The following is a 21,794-nucleotide window of genomic DNA, read 5'->3' as shown; positions in this document are numbered from 1 at the left end:
TTTAATCACCAGAGATAAAGACTCAACAGAAAACGCGCGAGGCCTTTTGTTGAGACGTAAGGGACTCAGCATCCTTTCTTCTCATAGGTACCCGTGTGCAGTTTCATTCCCGTGGCCATAAAATGGTGGATGCTTTGTTTTAATTTTTTCATGTTATTACAAAATGATTGGCTTTGACACATTAGGCTTAGTCATTCAGGCTGCTTTTTTATCTGGATGAACAGCATTAATTGTGCTGCAGATCTACGTTCTGCAGGAGTACAGCAGGGGGCAGTCTAGCACCACTGAATGATGGGTCGGCTGTTCACAAACAGGACACAGACTCCCTCCCTCTCTCGTTGCCTCGAACTTAACAGGACTTCTAGTTGCTATCTGGCAACACTTAGTGCCAGCATGGAAATTGATGTAAGAGAGATAAAGGGGAACTCTGAAATCCAAACTTCAGTTTCACTCCACTGAGACAGAGCAGGGGGAAAGTTAGCCTGGTGTGTGGTTAATGTAAGCCAAAGTACTGAATATTACCCTCCCACAGTGCCGCGGCTCAGAGCCGTAAGGACGCGGGCTGTGTTTTGAAACTAATAATGCAAGATACAACTCTCAAGCCGCCGCAATGAGTGCTTGAATAAATCATTTGGACTTCTCTATTTTGTTAACATTTTTAAATATATTTTCATGTGTTCAGGGGATTTCTTAATATTAAGAGAAAGCATAAAAGATAATAACCGTGCTGAAATTCAACTACAAGAGACTTGTCAGAATAAATTAGTGTGCTGCTTCTGTGTATTTGTGTTTTAGCCAACACATTACAAATTTTACTGCCATGGTTTTACTTTGTTAAACTTTTTGATTGTCTATTTTAATTAAACATCTCATTTGAAAATCAGCTTGTGCTTAGATGTGAAGTTTGCCCAGTTCAAATGCAGCTTTTAAATATATTTGAAATGGTTTAACAGATTTGTCAGTGGGAAATATTGTTTTACTGTGTTTTATGACAATTAAATAGTTATGTTCTTAGAAATGTCAGTGCATTTCACTAAAGACTTGTTAAAGCACAAGTCATTTAAAAAGAAACGATGATAGGTTTCTATGACAAAATAGATTTGCTGTTTAAAGGGTAAATTGCTGAAAGTGGTTTTGGTGTCAAAACCAAATGTCTGTTCTAGAAAATAATGCATATTTACCCCGACTGTTCTTTAGTAGTTCAGATAATTACAGCTGCTATTTAATACAATAGTAGTGTGAGAAGGAAACATATGGAAAAATATTTTGGTTCAGTCACAAATATAATTTTAACTTATTTACATGCTCTCAAAACTAAATTAGAGACTTTGCATTATTTGAATAACATAGAAGTACCTATATAGAGAAAGATAACACAACGTGTTCTTGTAAATATTTTAACATTAACACACAGGTAAGAATTCAGCAGTATGAAGCAAGAACAGAACATGGTGCATGTCCAGATACCATGATCCATCACCGGCCACTACATACATGTGTCTACACACAGAGTCATCTACAAATTGTTCCCGTAGACTACATCTGGAGCTTCATTTCGCATTCCCCCCGTCTTTTTTTCCTTCGGTCCACCACGTTTTTATCGCGTTGTGTTTCCCCCCTGCCTGTTTCTGGTCGCTGACATCCACAGCAGGCAACTTCCCACTCTCTCTTCCCCAGGCGAAGAGCTCGCTATCTGGTGTTGCAAGCAATGGGGGGGGGAGGGTCGCCTAGTCCTGGTGGAAAGGTCCAGGCACTGCAGGGCCCCTATTACCCAGCCGGGGGGCACAGAGACGGGGCAGGGCCGGCCACTGCTGAGCCTGGGTGTCCGGTTCCTCTAGCTGCCAGTCAAAACTTCGCCCCCAGCTACTATAACCAAATAGAGGAGGAATGAAGGGGGACGGCAGGTTAAACAACCTCAGGCAAATGGAGAAGAAAGCAATATTTTTTTTAAACATAAAAGAGGGTATTAAGGTTTCATATAAGCATCAGGACAGAGAGGAGTAATGTATTTGTTGTGTTATAATGATACAGTGAGCGATTAGAGAACCAGGCACGAAAACTATTTACCGTACAATATATGCCTACTGTATAGTATATTTATAGCAGGAGCATGGTGTGTATCTGCGTGAAGTTCTTTTTGTAAGTATGCAGGTATTTATAGCTTCTACCAGAATAGGTTTAAGACTAGTGAGCTCCTTTGTTTGTTTGACTGAAGACATGTTTGTTCCTCTTTGCACATTGTTTAGTTACATATTATTCCAGTGTTTATCAGTGTTACAGATTTGTGAATTACACTAATTTGTAGGAAGATGGATTTTTTTTTTAGTCTGTATGAAAGTTTCTGTTGTTGAGCTTTCACGGTCCTAACATCTTTTTCTTCTGTATGAAGGGAAATGGTTGTTTTGCTTATTAGTATACAAATATGAATTATTGAATAGTTTCTTGCCAATTCTCCTATACAGTTGTATCAGAGAGGCTCTTTGGATGTGAGAAAGGGAAGTTGAGCCTGAGAGAGACGGAGAAAGATTTCAATCCTTTTGGGAGATTTGGTTGTTGCACCAAGGCCACTCAGGTTTATTTGAAAAACACATTATGCTTTGAGCATAATGCAAATGTGTTGGACATATCGAATGTTTAATTTATGCCTGTTTTTACTTCGTATACACTGTTATTTCATTTTAGATTAAGTTGTAGCTCTATTCAAAAGTTTCAAACTTTTTTATGTGAAATGTGGAAAAGTTGAGAAAATGTTTATTTGTGCGATTGGGAAGAGTTGTTTTCGTTGCTATTCAGATGTGTGTGTGCGTGGGTGTGTCTGTGTGTGCGTGTGTGTGTGTGTGTGTGTGTGTCTGTGTGTGTGTGTGTGTGAGAAAGGAAATGGAAACACAGACCGCACAGTGTGAGCGTGTGTGTCTGCAGTTTAGTGTCCGACTAGCTCTACTACAGTAACCGCAGAACTGCATACACACTCTTGTGTGTCTGTTGAACCTCATATTCACAGTAACCTTGGATTGTCAACACAATGAAGAGAGCTTGTTTTTCATTCTCTCTTTCTGTCTATTTCCACACACACACACACACACACACACGCACACGCACACACACACACACACACACACACACACACACACACACACACACACACACAGAAATATAACAATTTGATTGTTTACAAGTTTTCCTTCGCTTGTTAAGCAAAACAAGATAGATCATAATTGGTACACAGACCAATAAATCTGTTATATACAGTAATAGTCTCCATTTCACCTCTCTTAAAAGTGTCCCATCAAAACTGACTGTTAAACATGGATGCATTTTCATACGGAGAGTAATTTAAATCGTCTTTGCTCTTATTTGAAGTAATGGATTTCTGGTACTTGAATTTGATAAAGATATTTTGCTAGAAAATTATTCGTCATAGTTTGCATTTCTCAGCATTTGTTAGAATTGCTGTTGAAGTCTTATTAATCATGAAAATTCTCTGTATACATATAAATAAAATTATTAGAAAAGAAAACACATTTCTTCCATTTCTCTCCATTTTATTCCCACAAAATAACCTTTTTCCTCCAGCTTAACTTTTTGAAACCGTTGACACAATGCACTCTCACAATTAACACAATGCTGTCATAAAATAACACGCTTCCGTCATTAGCAATGTCACTTTCCCACATATATCTTGTCCCCAGCACCGCAATAATCTGTTGTCAGAGGTTAAGGAGCTCTACCAAAACCAAAATACAAGGTTTTAGGAAAGGTTAATTTTCAGATGGTACTTTTCTTGTTTGGTGATGAGAGAGGAGGTATAGAGGTTATGGAATTGGCAGATGGGTGCAGAGAAGGTTAGAGATGGGGCATAGAAGTCTTTTGGGGTAGAGGAGAGGGTATTAGGGCTGGAGTGACAGGGTTAGGGACCGGGGGTGTGGGGTGTGTGAGGTCAGATACTGCAGTTTGGGGTTGAGTATGGAAGGGTCAGCTTTGACGGGCTGCGGCCTCTGGGATGATTGGCATGGAGGAAAGAAGCTCTGACGGCTCGTACTCATCCTCCTCATCATCCTCCTCCTCAGCTGGAGGCCCAGAATGCTTTGAGGGTCAGGGTGTTGAACCTAGGCTTACCGACACCAGGCCTGTACCTTTGTTAAAGCCCAGTCTTATTTTTACGCTTTGTTCCACGGTGGTTATGATTCTGCATATGAATGCGTTTAAATGCATCATTTCCAATCGCACACATGGTCGGCGTACGTTCTCAGGAGTTTGCCTCACGGGGGACAATATGGGGTCTTGAATGTATACACCCTTAACCCACACTGTTTTCACTTTTTGTTCTCACTTTTCTTTTGCTAATGGTTTTGTCTTTTTCTCTTTCTTCAGTTTTTTGTCATCGTTGTTTGGAACTTTGAACTCTATATGATTCCTCTGGCTTTGCTTCTGCCTTTGGTCTGGAACTACGTCCTCATTGCATCGGGGAAGGATACCAGGCAAGATGTGGTGAGTAACCCAACAGCTTCTTGATATCCCTCCGCCATTCTTTCATTTCACTGTAAAAGCCGCTTTCCACACACAATGGCGCGTTAAAACCATCGTTTTTATAGAGCCATTACGCTCTTTTTATTGACAACATTATTCACATTTCCATGCATTTCATTCCTTCGATACTAGAATGAATACATGCAATTCATATTTGTGCTGTTAAAGATGTGACAGGTGATTATGATCAGTATAGATATACAGGTGTGTGATAAAGCATCGAAATGAGCATAATACCAACTCATTTAAAATGTATCTTTTGATTAAATTGCACAAACTTTGGTCAAAATTAGAATTTAATGTAAAAAAATCTCTGGTGAATTTTTTAAGATAAAAAAACACACCTCCATTTGCCCCTTGAGCAGCTGCATTCTCAGTACAATCTCACATTTCTCACTTTGCCTTCTTTGAGGAAGAGGCAGAAATAATAGGCTGTCACCTTGAGCTACGTTACGCCACTTACCAGGTAGTATATTTATTTAATTCATTTATTTTTTATCTCTTATACCAATTAAATGATGTCAAAGCAATGTCATGGAGAAACAGATATGTTTTAATCATGGCCAGGCACATTTGGAGAGTAGAGAGTGAAAACGAGAGAGAGAGCTGGACTATGGTGTGAGCGTGAACAATGAAGTGATTAATTTTAATAAGTGCCTTTTTCCAAGTCTCAGTTGGAAATAACCAGTTAACAGACCTCAGATTTTCTTGCAGTATCTTGCCTTATATATGTGTATATTTATCTCTTCATAAGGATTCTTTGGGTTGGATTGGATTTGGAAGAGATATTCAGTCATTATGATGAACCAAATCTCATTGCTTTGTGTCATTGTAATATTACACATAAAAATGGGATTAGATTTGAACTGCACATAACTTACAACCCAGATTTATTCGCTAAGTCTCCAAAGCTAAGCTTCTCTATTTATATGCCTCTGTCTCCATATTTGTTAATTTGAAAAGTTGACAATAAAATCAGCAAAAGACAGCCCTGTGAGACAGATACAAGCCGTCTCTTACTTGAGTCTCAATAACCTGCTGGTATATATACTGTAGTTTGCGGTACATACTGGAATTTAAAGTATTTTAACTGGATATAATCAGATGAGTCCATAATTAAATGATTGCAATTGCAAGTAAGTTGCTAGACAAAATAAATAATTTTCTTAATTTGTGAATAAGACATGAATTTCAGAGGATATCTTTCGTCACCTGTAGATGGCGACATTGCTTGACAAAAAATCACACATGCCTTAAGACAAAACCCAGCATGATGATTTGTCCCTCCACCTGCTGCTTGTATTTATCCAGACCTAATGATATTCTTTTCCCATGCACTTCCTAATTAAAATGAGGTAACAAAGGTTACATATTCTCTTAATGTGCCACTCACTTCACATATGAGTATGTACATGTAACTCCCACTTCATGGAGAATTGCTTTTTTCTCCTCCTTGAAAGGGGCTATTGTGTCTCAAGTAGCTCAGGAATTGGTTGGAACATTAAGACATGTTGATAGTGTTGATATTCATATGGCAAGTGTCTTTTAAAACAGCAATGCTGTTCTGCTATGCTCTACGAAGTTTCCCTGTGCTCAGGGACGAGAGAAGATATGGACACTGATTGCTGTGCGGACAGGATCTTTTAGTTTAACTGTTTTTAATGTCTTCGTAACATCACACCGCTGTCATTTTGATTGAAATGTTCTTCTACACACTTCCTAGCTGAAGGGCATTTTTTCTTCTGAAGGTTGTTTCAACATTATCATTATCTTCAAAGTTTGGTTTGAGAGTGTTTGGTTGAATTCAAAGGAAGTATCTGCTTGGGACACTGGGCTGAATAGATCACCAAGGCCAGGCATATTTTCAAGCCATGAGAGCACTCCTGCAACGTTTAATATCTGACCTTCTTTTAGTTAAATGTCTCCAGTTTCTTGTACGAGCACAGTCGGCAATTGCTTTAAGTGAGTGTTGTGTGTACTTCTTACATTTGGACAGCCTTGATATGTGTGGAGTGGAGGTTTAGAGCTACTAGTGAAGAGTTTGGGCTGGTGGTGAGATAGAAAGAAGGAAATATGCAATGTATAGTACTATCCTGATCTCTTGCACTGCGTAAGTGAATGCACAGCTGTGTGCATGATGCATTAATACTGAATATTTTGTGTGTCATTATGGTGGTCTTCTGCTGCCTGGTGTAGTCTGATATGTTCGCTTTTATAACAAGGTTATGATTCAGGCACAACCAAAGTGTAGAAACACAGCTGCATGTGTGTGTCACTCCAGGTGTGTGTTTGCATTATATTTCCATGTGTGTGGGAAAATATTGTGTGTGCATAGAGAGTAAAGGTCTCTGTGTGAAAAAATATTTGCATGTACGGCCATCTACTGTGTGTATGCAAGTATGCGTGCATATGCATGAGTGTGTGCAGATATTATTTGCAGCAATATAGCCGATGAAAGTGGGATTAATTGTAAATGATTAGCACTATTGATGCTTTCTCTCTGCTGAGACCGAGCAGCATGGGCGACACAAAGAAAATTCTCTGACAGTCGTCGTCTTGGCGTTGCAGGATTGGTGAATGTGATGAAACCTCTCTCCTTGCTCCGACATCATCTTTCTGCCTCTCTCAGTTGTGATATTACTATCTTAAGTCAAGTTTGAACACATATAGATAAAGTAACTTGCGATTGGTGTAAGCATTCATTTTTTGAAGGCATTTGTTTGCTGTACAAACACACACACACACACACACACACACACACACACACACACACACACACACACACACATTCAGATGCAAGTATCCCCCGAGTCCTGTCCCTGTTTGTTTTCAGAGTTTTCCAATCTGCATCAGTGCAGGGGGGAAGTGGGTACAGAGAGTATCTGCGTTCTTTGCTTCCTCTCCCGGTCCCCTGGATTCCTCTTCCGAGTCTTTTTCAAGCTGAAGTCATGAACGACTCACTGTTTCCCTCTTGCTCTTGGCAGAAAACAGAGAAGAATAGAAAAGAAAACAAGGGAAAAAGGCTTTCTAATTACTTTAAACAACACACCAAATTAAAGCATTGTGCTGTGCCGAGCAAGGGTCAGCATCCGGAGCGCTGCGGTTTTCCAGCAGTCTGGGGTGAGGGTAATGCCAAAGGAATCTCTGCTGAACTCACTCTGAAGGGTGAGAGAGAGAGAGAGAAGGATAGGGTGGGGGAAAGAAGTGCAACAAAAAAAAGTATACGCTTGAGTACAGACTTCCTAATGAACTGAGGGGCCTTGCTTCATCTGATGGGTTCAATGTGAGGACCCTTCTCTGATTTTACACCGCAACCACAGTCCATAGCTCCGTCTATAGCAAATACACAAACACAGTGTTCTCTACACGCTGTAATTCACCACTCAGGGTCACTGATTGTTGTGGTTACATGCTGCTTTGCAAACAGATCTCGGATCAGCGCTCCTTACCCTCGCCCCAACCTTGACCAGTACCTGCTAAGCAGTCGGAGCATCCTCAGAACAGCGATTAAAGGAGGCGATGCACCAGCAAGGTCGCCGACCTCCTCTCTCATCATGTAGCACTCTGACCTGTGAACACTGACTCTTCAACGCTGTTAGCTGACCTGTGCCTCATACTGTACCATGCTCACTGAAGCAAACAAACAAAGAGAACCTTTTATGCTTTTGAATATATGCGGAGTATGATACTGCTTATGTGGAGTATGATGCTGCCATGCTGGAAGGTCCTTCCCATCTTTCTGCATTTGTATTGAGTCCCCTATTGTTGGGAGGTGGAGGAGCACTTTAATGACATGACCCCTCCATCTCTATCTTGTTTTGAAACCTGGAACAATGTGGGGCTTAGATCTGTCCCAAGCCTGTTTGTTGCAAAGGACGCTGCCAGTAGGCTGAGCTCGGTCAACCACAGGACACGCAGCTCTGCAGGAAAAGAAAAGAGCTGCAAGGCATTTGTGGATGAATATGTGCATGTTTTCAGAGCAGTGTGTCATATTCATGTGTGTGCCTGCTTGCATGATGCACAATTAAATGAAGGAGCAGAGACACATCCCAATAGAAATCATTCCAAAGGTCCTTACCAGATGTTGTGAAGGTGTTAATTTTAGTGCAAGCTGTAGTAGAGGGCACATACGGAACATGGTGATATCTCTCTCTACCACGGGATGATGGGCAGTTAGGCCTTGTCACACTGGAGGACCATCATCTTTATCCCATGCTTTAGACCATTTCATAGATTCACCAACCCATTACAGAAGAGAAGACTTTAATGGCCTCGCACTTGCAGACATGCTCCAAGTGTGACATTGAGCAAACAACTTTCTCTACATCCTGATAGCATTACCAGAAAAACATGAACATTTCTTAATTTAGAATAAAATAATTGACTAGGTTTTCAACAAATATTGTTATTTTATATTTGTTTGAATCCATGTTGTTCTACTTGATATTACTTTATATTTACTTTCCTGTCTGTGAAGCACTCAGTGTGTCTGCAGTATATTATTCAGAAAAAAAAGAAAAAAGAATCTGGTTTATCTCCAAGACAGTAATAATGTCTGATTTTATTGTAACATGACTTCATTGCCATTTTTATCTATTCTATTTTCTCCCTGATTTTGCATCGACAAAAAAATAAAATAATTCTGCATCTTAAAAACATTCTGTGCCTTGACATCTGCCCTCATTAAGAGCCACACACAACACAGGTAGAGAGGAGGAGATATTAGGAAAGCTAGAAGGAAAAGAGGAAACATTGCCTATTATACCTCAACTCTCCCAAAAAGTAACACCTCCACTTTTTCCCTATAAAGCCACAACTCTGGAAAGAAAAGGAGATGGAGTGGGAGCAGGAGACAGAAAAAGACAGAGAGGGATTCAGAGAGACGGAGGCAGAGGAAAACAGCGGTGGATGGCAGGCACTCCTCAGTGCAGAGTCAGACATGGCAGTTGGTGACAGGTGACAAAATCAAAAGGTCATGTCACTTTTAACTGGGAGCGCCTGTGCCCCACTGATTTCCCCCGTGCCGCCCCGGCATCACCGCAGTCGTCTCTGCTCCTCTTGCTGCCTCTCTGTCGCTGCTAAACTGGCAGATAGGATGGCAGGCTGGCAGGCAGAAAGACAGGCGACGGGCAGAGTTTGAAGCGGGACGGGAGCATCGGGAGCATCAGGAATGCCACTGCAGAATCCTCCCAGCCTCCCTTTTCATCATGTTGTCTCTCTTTCTCTTCCTTTCCCTCCATTTGTCTAACTCCCTTCATCACACTGAACCTTTGTAACTGTCTGTGCTCTTTGCGAACAACGTCAGCAGCTAGGGGTGTCTGCCTCACTGCTTGTTGTTGTTTTGTCTATACAGTACCCCCGCTGTAGCTGTTTTTTTTCAGTTTAAACCTTGAGCTTAAGGGTACAGATGTGAGTATGTTTGTGTGGAATAGATTGTACCACCTCTAGCCTTCTTTTCCACAAGTGAGTAGAAGAAACAATGAGACAAGACAGCATCATCCGTCTGAGAAGGACAAACATCTTATCACTGTATTTACTCACTATCTCAACAGTGCTTGTAGATCATGTAAAATTGTGCTTTCCTCTTGATAGCTGCTGAATCCCTGACTAGACATCCTCGTTTTGTCAGCAAATAAGCAATGAGACATATGCATTGTGTTAGCCATGCTTACAATACTATCCTGAAACTCAATATTCTCCATCGCTCTCAGATTTGGTGTTGTTTTCATGAATATGGAGCCGGCTTTCTCACGCCCACCCCCAGCCTCCATCTCTGGTAGCACCCCGGCCTCACCCCTCTCTTGCCCCCTGCTGGGTGAGCCCTGGCTGGGGCAGTGCAGATGGAAGGGCCCCCCTCTGAGGGCCACGGCTCTGACAGCTTGTGAAGGGCCCGCGTGGGTCAGCCAGACCCAGCCAGCAGCCCTTATCAGACGCATAGCCCTCCCCCAGTCTGAAGAAACTGTGGCGCAGGCAATATGCACACACACACACACACATACACTCATGGACAGTGCATACCAAATAGGGCCTTGAGATCCCCCAGCCAGCAGTCGGCCAAACCTCAGCAGCTGGAGAGGTTAAAACCCCCTCACGTATCAAAGAGGAAGAGCAGCAGGAGGGTAGAAGGAGGAAGGGATAGAGGAATGGGAGAAAAAAGGAGGAGAAAATATATCTTCATGTTCACTGAGATGTCTGCCTCGCCGTCAATTCCCACTGCGGCTGTCATTGGGAAGGTTAGGAGAGGATCTGGGGGAAGTCAGCCTGGTCAGGGAGAGAGCGGGTTGAGTTTAAAGGCATTTCAGTGAAGGGGTGAAAATGATGTGGCTACTATTTCAGGTAGTAGATTTTTACTTTCCTTCTGTGGAGTGTGGGTGTCTGTGTGCGCACACTTGTTTCATTGATCAAGTCAGGATCTATCTCTTAAACTTCCATGAAAGTAGCATCCATCTATGCAAAGAGAGTTTGTTTTATTCCTGACATATCAAGTTAAATTTAGACCCTCTTATAAGGATCTTCAAATGTAATTATACAACTATGGATAACTATTTCTTGTTGATTAGCTAGTTCACATTTCTTTCTTTTTTTTTACTTAAAACTTAGAATATATTTTCCATTTTAAACAAGGTTCATTCTTTCCTATAGCCTCAGTTTGTTTTGGCTCTAATTACGTTGTATTACCTGGATAAGGTACAACCACACTTCTGATCCTCCAACATCAAAGTTAGAGTTAACTTCGCTCGAGTTAGGGGAGTAAGGAGTTTACCTGAATAGAGATTGGCCTTTTTTAAATTGAAGACACTGCGGTCCGGTTAATGCACAGCTACAAATGCTGCCTTAATTTGAGTTAAGGGGCTGAGGATCACTTGTACTAGTACATTCACAGAACACTACAGAACCATGGGACTGTCCTGTAAACAGTAGGTTGTGGAGCAAAACATCTGATTCAAACACACACTGGGCTTTTTTCCGTCTCCCTTAAATATCTCTATTTTTACCAGACATTATTCAAAATTCAGTCCAGAAAGATTTACCATGAAGCAGAGAAGAACAGAGAAACAGTAAGGCTGAATGTAAATTAGTGCTAACAGGCCAATACAAAACATTAAAGAGTCACAGTTGCAGCTTTGTCAAATCACCAAATGGAGGATATTACACCACCTCTTATGTGGTTTGGCTGTTTGGACTGGTATGTCATTCAAAATGAAGTCACAGTCAAAACCTCTACATACAAAGTAAATGGCATTCTTTTCAGAGTAAAAACATAGAATGCACAATTCTTTTTACAGTTCATTTTAATGGACAGTAGTTAATTCTTCACAGACATACTTCCCAGTATGCAGTACAGTTAGAGAGGAAAATCAGAGTGATGTAGCAGAGTTTATGCTGGCATCTGAACCAAAACAATGTATACTTCATTTTTGCAAATCAGCTTTTTAGGTATAAGCCACTAAGGGCAAAGCGATGTATTCATACTTTCACAGCCATTTGAACTCTCAATGTCATTGTACTCCGTTATATTCTTTGTGTGTATTTTATATTATCACCATCTTTGTATGTATTTATGGGGCACAGTGTAATCTGTAAGAGTAGCCTGCATCATCCCAGTATCATTTGAATAGGTCTGAATATGTTAATCCCCACCTCAGTAGATATTGAATTGACTGAAGCAGCTCTGCAGGCAACGTGAGCGCTCCGCGATCCTGTCAACAGCAAGGCTTTGATGCTGCCGTGCTGTAATGATAGTAATTCAAACAACATGATAATGGAGGGATAAGCAGACAAATGATATCACACACCAAACAGGTCTTAGAAAGAGTGAAAGAATGAGACAAATAGAGAGAGAGGTAGAGGGAGAGAAAGAAAGATGTTTGGAATTCATCGGCTGCACTGAGGTAATTTATATCCTCCCTTACTGAGACAGTAGCTTCAGTGCACACATTTAGCCGTGGCAATCTTCAGGGCAGATGACATGTTCCATGTCGTTTTATTTATTAATTTTACACTGTGTCTCATTGCAGGAAACATGACTTCTCTCTGTAACCAGAGGCGATAGAGGAGAGAGAGCAGAGGGAGACAAACGACTCTATCATTCTCTCTGTCTCTCTAGGTCATGCTTCTCCAGCTAGCTCATGCTCATTCCCTTTGTTTAAAGTTTAGAGCGTGTGCCAGGCATGCCCTGGTAAAGCCTCTGTGTGGTGGAATCCATTATGTTTGTGTTTTGGCACGGGTGAAAGGATTTGGGATGAACCATGATTACTTTATAAACAGTTATAGCTCATTTGTTTGGCGTCGCCAGAAGGCTTTCATTTTACAGCATCACGTCTACATCTTTTGCCGCACGAAGTGAAAGAATCCCCTCTCTGGCTTTTGTATACTGTAGTAGTAGCTTATTAGTCTTGACACTGATGGAGTCTCAGTGAACCGTGAATGACCAGTTGCTGTACAGTTAGACATTTAAAATTCGAGGTGTCCTGCACACATTGATGCACGACACTTTGCACGAGAGACTCTGAGCTATTGATAGAACACACAAACGCACACACTCACTATTGACTCTACCCTCTCAACTCTGCTGTTCTGAACTCCTCTTTGTTTGTGTGGGAAGCTGCATTTACATAAGAGGCTTATGTCAGCCGCCACATAGTTTCCCCTCTTATTTTCGATGAAAAACAAAAAGGACAAAAGCTATTGTCTTGTTAAGTAATGATTTTTGGATTTCTCCAAACCAGTTTGTGCTGTTCTGGAGGTGGTTAGGGGGTTGTGGTGACGTTCCTTTTGGGGGGTTGGGGTCGGTAACGCAGCACAACAATGAGAAGGGATGAATACTGAGGTTGACAGCTGTAGGGCTTATGATATGGGTGTTTGTTTATTTCATTTTGGAGCAACAATATGACCTTGTAGCTTTGATATGTGATTGACAGAAAGAGGGTAGATAAGAGATACAGCAGGGATCTGTGGTTTTTGCTTCATTGGCATCAGTCTAGGCACGGGAACTTGTGTATGATCACAAAGACACCCAAACAATTAAAGTACTGTAACATTAAATAATCAGTCACAGTATCACTAAACAAAGTGGCCCAAGCTGCTCTTGTTGGTTCAGGGCTTTCCATATCTGCCAAGCCATTTGTTTACTGGCTCGCTTTTCACATACAGACAGAGGCCTTAACTGCATGTAAAGGGCTGCATTTTCAGTATAGCCAATTCCCCACTACATTTCAATGTATCTTAATGTTTATGGACAAATCACATTATTGATTAGAAAAAAGTACAACTTGCATGTACCATTGTTGTATCATATAGTCAATGTATCTCATATGTGCTGTGTTGTACAGTGTGTATCATGGTATTTGGGGGCTTCAGAGCTACACCAGCTCCAGTTTCATCGGTTGTGGACCACTGAAGCACGTAGTTGCTGTTCTTTGTGACTTGCTCTGTGTGCTGCAGGCTTTCTTCTTTCTTCTCTCATGGAGCATCATTCTATGAGAGGATGTGAAACGATAGGTAGATGAATGTATAGTGGTAGGAAGGCTGGCGGTAGAGGGGAGAGACGAGTCAAAGGTTAAAGAGGTCGGATGAGACCAAGCAGAAGCAAAATAAGAAGAAGAGTTCTTGGTCTGGTCCCACTGAATGGAATGAAATCCGAATGCTTTTGTGCAATGCAATTTGAGTGGATGAATAGACTTTAATCCTCAGCCTGTTAAAATTCAAAGCCAGAGCATTTGCTTACATTTACAGAAGTGTCAACACATTTGAACAACAGAATGTTTCTAAAATTAAATTCTAAACATTTCTGAAGCTTGATACATAATAGCACACACCAATCCAGTAGTTGTTCTGTCTGCATGCTTTCCACTCTCATTAACAATCTCCTGCCAGACATAAGCATAACCAATCAGCTTTAGTATGCCTCTTTGGCTTTTCTAATGATGTTAACCCTGTGCTATCTGATGTTTATTTGTTCTATAGCTGTTGCATAAACGTTCCTATTTATCTTTCTTCTTTTTCTCTTTCCTCTGTTGCAACTGTCAGCAAGCAGTGGAGGACCTGCTGGAGGATGAGGATGAGGATTTTGACAAAGATGACAAGGTAATTATGTCTTGTATCTGGGATGGATACGCACACACACACACACGCACACACACACACACACACACACACACACACACACACACACACACACACACACACACACACACACACACACACACACACACATGTGCGTATACTCACACTGCCTCAGGAGAGGTTGACACTGCTCTATACACCGGAAACACAAACAGAAGAAAGAAATGACTCCATCTTTCCCTCCATCTCCTTCCCTGTTGAGGTATTCTCACTGCCTGAGGCACAAACACATGTACAAAGATTGTACAGCCTTTTAACCTTTTGAAAAGTTTTCTCTGTAGATATATACACAACACATTTCTCACCTTTCCTCTTTGTGGTTTGCATTGGTCTGCTACTGCAGTTTGGTACACTATATCCTTATGTTTTGCTTCACATAACACTGTTGAATTTCAGTTATGCTTGTGCTTCAGCCCTGCTTCCTGAGAACATGCGCCCACATAAAGTGCTTAGTTAGCTATTTAGGTCCACTCACTGCTCCTTTATGTCCCAGTAAAACAGCATCTGGGCTTGTCCAGACACTATCAGGTAACAACAGGTGGCTGCTTTACTGCCTCCGCTCGTTTACACTGTAGGAACAGCTACTGAAACAAATGCCACTGGATAGGATAAGGCCCCTTGTCAATGTTCCACTTGGGAATGGTAATTGAAAGGGTACAGCTCTTTATCCAACCACTGTTTGGTTTAGTTTGGTGTGGCACATAAAACAATGTGCTGTTTGATACTCAGGCAGTGTCAAAATTATAACTCAAACTTTTAAGGGAATTACAAATCTTTTACTGTGAAAAGAGTGAAATAGCTTTACTGAACAGTCTGGAATCTGAAATTACTTGAGCTGATACTTGATGCCTTACAGCCACACTTGTGTAATATAAAGGTTAGTAGGCTAAGATGTGGTAAATTGCATGGTCTGGTTTGGTGATCTTTGTGGAGGAAAACAATGTTTGCAATGGTAATTGTAAAAGCCTTTGACATGGCAATTGGATATGTGAAAAATATTTTTGCCTGAGGACTCTGTATGCAGAATTTACTTATACAAATGCAACCTTGCTACAATTTTTTCCTGCTTTAAAGGGCTGCAAGTGCAAGCCCGCAACAAAAGGGTTAGAAAAACAAATTTATGGTGCAGATGGTCAAATAGTCATCCCACTAGTGAGTCAGGCAATCAGCCGGGCGGCCAGTTGGGCGATGAGCACACAAAGATACGTGAGCATTACATCCTCTCCCACAGTGATGCAGAACCAAAGTTTGATAGCTGTGAAGTTCCAAGGCTGAAATGTACAGGGGGGCACTGACTGAAGATATGCACCAAGCAACCTTGAACCTTCCTTTTTTACCCCTTCTTTACGTTTGTCCTCCATCATTGCATTTCCCACCTACTCTCAGGGAAAAAAATACAGGCATTTGAAAAGCGGAAGATTATATGAAATACATTTTTGGACTTTCATATTGAAATGAGGTGCAGCAGCAGCAGCTTTTGCGGCCTCTGTCAGATTTGGTTCTAAACTGATTATTCCACATAAGAGGGCCTTGCTCTCTGTGCTCACACAGGGCTGGGATGCTGGATAGCGCAGCCGCCACAAAGGCTACAATTTACCAACTCTGGCTTCATACATTTTGATCTATTGCTCCCCTCAACTGTTAGCATTTCATTTGAGCTGAAGGGAAGTTGAAAGGGGAGCGTTTTCCTTTTTTCTTCGCCTACATGTCTTTGCCCTCCCACTCTCCTTCTACCCGTCCCTTAATCATCCTCTTCCCTGCCTTTTTTATTTAATTATCTCTCTCTCTTTCTCCCTCTATCTCTCTCTCTCTCCCTACCCCCAACCTGTTTAAGTGCAGAACAAATGTACTTTCAAGGCTTAACACATTTGTTTTTTTTTTACATTGATATGAGTTATTTTACATTGGATATGGGGTACAGCTTTAAATTGTATAAGTAATTATGAAGGACATGTCGAAGGAGGCCTCTTTTATGGCACAGACCTATAAGGGAGATATCGAAGAAAAGAGAGCGAGAGGAGAGGGGAAAAAAAGATTAATAAATATGCCACAGCCTCATTTTAATTGAACTTGAAGCATATGTTGCAAGTATGTACAATCCGTCCCAGATGTTTACTCTGGCCATGTGCACGGCTCTTCCCAGTGCACCACAAGGCAGCTATTAGCTGGATAACCTTTGCTCCAGAGGCTAAATGGGGTATTACATGGCCAAAAAGTAGAGCACCTGTTTTTCATTGCATGGAGGACCCCTTGCAGGCTTTTTTTGCCTTGGATCACCGCATGTGTTTTGACTTAACAGATTGTTGGGCAGACGTGAAAAGTGTCTTTCTTGTGAGCAAGCACTGATATTAGTCACTTAATCCCAATGAAAGTCCAGCATCTAGATTAATTGATGGGGGCGGCTCAGTTGTTAACGCTAAGCAGGACAGCACATGAAGGGTGAAAGAATGTTAGACACAAACTCGTTTTTTTTCTTCCTCTTCTTCCTCCTCCTCCTCCTCCTCCTCCTCCTCCTCCTCCTCCTCCTCCTCCTTCTCCTCCTCTTCACTGTGTGTTTGTGTGTGTGAGCGTTGACCTTCAACATGGAATGTTGCTTGATTCTTATTGCCTGCACATCCACATAAAATATGTTAGCAGTGTACTGCCCCAGCTTTTAACCTTTATTTTAAACTAAACTCATTTTAAACATAGTGGCAACTTGCAAATGCATTTTTTCTCCTTCAAAGTACATTAGTGATCCAATACATGGATGTAAGACACAAAGCTTTAGAAATTGTATACTTAAACATTACCTGTATTATATATATATTATGCTTGAAATTATCATATTTTCTGACACATAAGCTACTTAGCCACCCATTAGGCTCTTGTCACCTTCCTGGTAGCACTTTCATTTTACTGGAAGATTAACAATGGCTCCATTCAAAGTTCCAAAGGAAGCCACGCGGCTGAGCAGAATGCATAACACCGGGACCCTAGAGCAGCAATTATCAATGTTATTAGTTACACCTGTGATTTTCTGCTATAATGTCAAAACATCTGCCATATTTTAAATAACATAGACATGTACTCACATCTAAGTATCTGCAACTTCTTGTCACCTAAACCATCTCTACTCGCCCAAAGACTATAAATAATTATATCTTACTGATATAAAAAAATACCTTGCTAGTACCTTGCTATGGACATTTTCACTATCTCCCAATACAGCTTGAAGTTACATTACAAGATGTAGACAGTGTGCGATAGAATCCTTATATTTACAAGCTACTGACTGCAGGGGCTTCAGTGCACAATGTAGCCTGGGATGTCTCCTCTCACCTGTGGGCTCACTGTCCAGAGCTGTCATGAGGCAATCACCTAAAGGCTTTGCATCGCTGTGAGTGTTTGTGTGCATAAATGGGTTTGTTTCTGAGCATCTCGCTTAGTGTAGCTCAGCTGGGCGGCCGGCTGGCTTACTGGAGAGAGAGAGAGAGAGAGAGAGAGAGAGAGAGAGAGAGGATTACCTTTACACGGTTGACTGGTCACTGAAGCGCTCGTGCTCCGCTCAGCTAGGCTCCACTAGCCTCAGGAGGACCTGACACAGATAAGATACACGCTGCAATCATGTCCTGCTCACGGGCTTACTGCTCTGTGCACTCCTTCTCCCTTTCTCTCTCCATGTCTATCTATAGCACACACACACACACACACACACACACACACACACACACACACACACACACACACACACACACACACACACACACACACACACACACACACATATACCTCATGAACTTTCCCCCGTTTCTCTTTCCCTCCCACATGTGCAAAGTTGATGGTAAATATAGAGTTGACCATTCATTAGCTTCAGCACCTTGATCTTTAAAATATGAACTGAAATGAAAAGTAATTTCTTGAGCATTTCTATGGACCAATTCCCCAAGGTATTCTATACCGTACTTATAACCAGCAATGAAATGGCTTTTCATTGTTGAGCTATTAAGGAACCAGCTGATTATAATTGTACCTTAAATGGATGAAAATACAGTTTTGAATTATATAGGACTGTTGACTCGTGCAAAACTTGAATAACACACAATGAATAGACTTGATATGGTATTTTCCACATAACCAAAAAGGTTAGAGCAAGTTGGAATGCATGTCTGGTGTCATCAGCTTTATGAGTGCTATTTAGTTTATTTATTTTTGGAGTTCTTGATGAGTCCAATTTGTATTTAATGCTGAGCATACCCGATCCTCTGTTTCTTCATCTCTCTTGCCAAACAGCCATCTTCCTACACCACATTAGCTCTTTATCCTGGTCATCTAGTGTGCTTTTACCACCATTCAGCCGTCTACTCATAATCCCTGTAGGCACACACAACATTGGTTGTATGTATATGTAACTCCTGGCGAACGACTTGTATCAGCACACATATCCAGCTCTCATCCTGCAGGCCTCACATCCATTTCATGCAATATCTCTCAACCCCTCTGTTTGTATGTACCTGTCTCTTTCTCTCCCCATCGCTGTTTCAGATAGTGTCTCTTCTTCTGTATAGCATTAAGTCTCTCTGCTCCAATATAATGTTAAAACTGGCACACACATTGTCCCGGTGTGAATATAGTTTAAAACAGTGCAAGTTTTTTGACTTATCTCCAGATAGCATAAAGAGCTCTGAGGCACCTTCCAAGGCCCCAGCACTCCTCTCTCAGTCCCAGTCACGGCACTGTGCAGATTGCTGAGATAGCGACATGGCATAATGTAATTGGACTAAAGAGAGCACAGGGAATTATATCAATTCTTTGACAAAAAAAAAGTGTGACTGAAATGTTGTTCTGGGGAGGCTATTGAGCTTGTAATGCAGCGGGTTGTCCTCGGGTATCATGGGGGTTTTCAACTGCTGAGGAGAATGGGAAAGGGAGGAAGAGAAAAAAGTTTGAATGTATGTGTTCTTTTCTTCTCGCCGCCTGTGAAGGATGAAAAGCGTCACGCCATAAAAGATGCTTTTGACTTTTCCGCTTCATTTTTCTTTCCATCTCAGGTTTTTTTCTCTCATTGTTGAGCAGAGACGCTGGTAAGAATTGCATTTTAATCATGTTTTGCTAATAGAGGGAGGAATGAAAACAAAAAGGAGGGTGAAAGAGGCATGGAGGGGTATTGTCTCTCTTTGCAAAATGCACTGCATTGTTGGTTTTTCCTCTTTGTCACAAACAAACATCAGGTGGATCATCTCTCTCTATCTCTATTCCCCCCAGATACATATCTTATGCTTTGTCTTTTGCTTTCACTCGTTTCTCCTTCAATCTCTGACTCTGCCATCTTCTTAACACTTTTACTTTAACGTTGGCCTTTGTTATTTAAATTAAATGGTGTAGTTTTTGCACTGTGGGTCTTTTTTTGTACTTATGGACAGTATATCTTTAAGGAATTAAAAGCCTCATTTTATTTGGCCCAACTATCACATTGTTCTAGGTCTGTATAAAGGTGAGTACTAGAAGAAAAAAAAAAAATATATCGTGACTCATTTGGTGAGAACAATGTTATTCTTAACTTTAGTCTCCGTCCTTGTTATATTGGCGAAAACATCAACTTTAAGACCAAGTTGTAAAACATCCACATTTTTTTCTTTAACCCTTTCACCCTCATTTCTCCGGGTTGTAAAGAGAAAATCTCATTGTAATCTATCCACAAGGACCCTAAACCAGGCCCCTGGGAGGACAGCCGTGATAAAAACCATATCCTCGAGGATATGTTGGCTTCCTGGCACTTTGAGTGGATACGAGCAATGGTGGTAAGTGGGCATGTGTGTGGCTCTGGCACTGACTCCCGATGGTGTGTGTCGCTGTCTTCCGGTTTCCTATTGAGCTCATCGTCTGTCCGACGGCCTCTGTCTGCTGTCCTGTCAGGGTTTATGTACAGTACTTGTCCCCTGTCCACGTCTCAATCAACACCCACACACTGCACGTTTGGCCCGCAACCCGACCTCAAGGCATTTGCCTGCTCTTTTAGGTGAGGGGGAACTAATGGGGCTCCAGCATGGAAGGCTGCTCTCGTCTTTTTGTGTGACTTCCCTGTAGCACTGCAAGTTTTTTTTGTTCTGGGGTACTAATGTTAATTCTTACCTATTTGGGGTATATTCTGTGCAGTGAGAGGGGCCATAAGGGAATACAATTCCCCTCATTGTGTGATATATTTTTTTTTCACTCTCCCAAAAAAATTTAACAAACCTTTTGGATTATTTTTTTTACATCTCACAAATAATTATTGTTTTCACACCTTATGACCCCTAACTGATAATAAGCCCGAACCATTTCTCATGATTTTTAGAACCCTGGTGTGTATACGTGTGTGCATGTGTGTGCGGTTGTAGGGTGATTTTAATGCGCTTGTGAGTAAAGAAAAAAAAGTTGCTACAGAAAAAGCAAAACTATTTCATATTGCTGGAGCAAATCCCAATGCTCATTATGCCTAATGCAGCAATGTCTACTCCCCCAACTGTTATTGTTCTGAATCACATACACACAAGCGGCTGAAACAACTGAACTTTTCGACTGATGAACTATGCATCAAAGGATTCCGGCGAGTACTCGTTGCACTGTAGGTGAGGAGTTCTTGTGTGCTCTAATCCACTCAAAGTTAGTCTCTTTGCGACTCTCACCAAATAGGATGTTGAAGATGGCACATACTCAGCCCTCCCAGTCTCTCATTGGACAGAATGTGGAGCACAACACTTGACAGTATTGTCGTCTGAATTTGAAAGTCAGACATGTAAGAAGGCAGCCGCCACCTTTTCTTTTAAAAAGAATCATAAATCTGTAATGAGCACAGAGAGGATGCATATTTTATTTACTTTTTTGAAGACGTGATCTCTACACTTCATAGCGATGCACTCTCGCTCTGTCGGTTTTTTTCTCCTCCTTCCAAAACAAAGTTTAAAACAGTGGATGTTACAGCTGTTTCTTTTGTATGTCTCTAAACATGAATATATAATTAAAGGTACACAAAAGTTCGCAAGAAATTTACACACCGAGGCGATGAATCAGATCGGATTTTACCAGAACAAGAGTAAAACATGATTTACTTGATAAAATATGTTATAATGTAGTTTAAAATCTTAATTAGTTGAATATAGAATAGACATCCACTTAACAGA

General features: G+C 41.2%; 1 protein-coding gene across 1 annotated transcript in view; it reads left to right on the top strand.

Annotated features, from left to right (window-relative positions):
- Positions 1 to 21,794, top strand: part of mctp1a (multiple C2 domains, transmembrane 1a) — a gene marked incomplete at its 5' end in the record, with an annotated part of 119,258 nt that overhangs the window by 81,623 nt on the left and 15,841 nt on the right. Inside the window, 2 exons of the mRNA XM_079221681.1 lie at positions 4,372 to 4,488; positions 14,557 to 14,613. Of these exons, the coding sequence (XP_079077807.1) occupies positions 4,372 to 4,488; positions 14,557 to 14,613 (174 nt within the window). The remainder of the gene's footprint in view (positions 1 to 4,371; positions 4,489 to 14,556; positions 14,614 to 21,794) is intronic.

The sequence above is a fragment of the Taurulus bubalis genome, assembly GCF_910589615.1.
Source record: "Taurulus bubalis genome assembly, chromosome: 8".
NCBI classification, from domain to species: domain Eukaryota; kingdom Metazoa; phylum Chordata; class Actinopteri; order Perciformes; family Cottidae; genus Taurulus; species Taurulus bubalis.
This window is presented reverse-complemented; position numbering and strand designations above follow the sequence as displayed.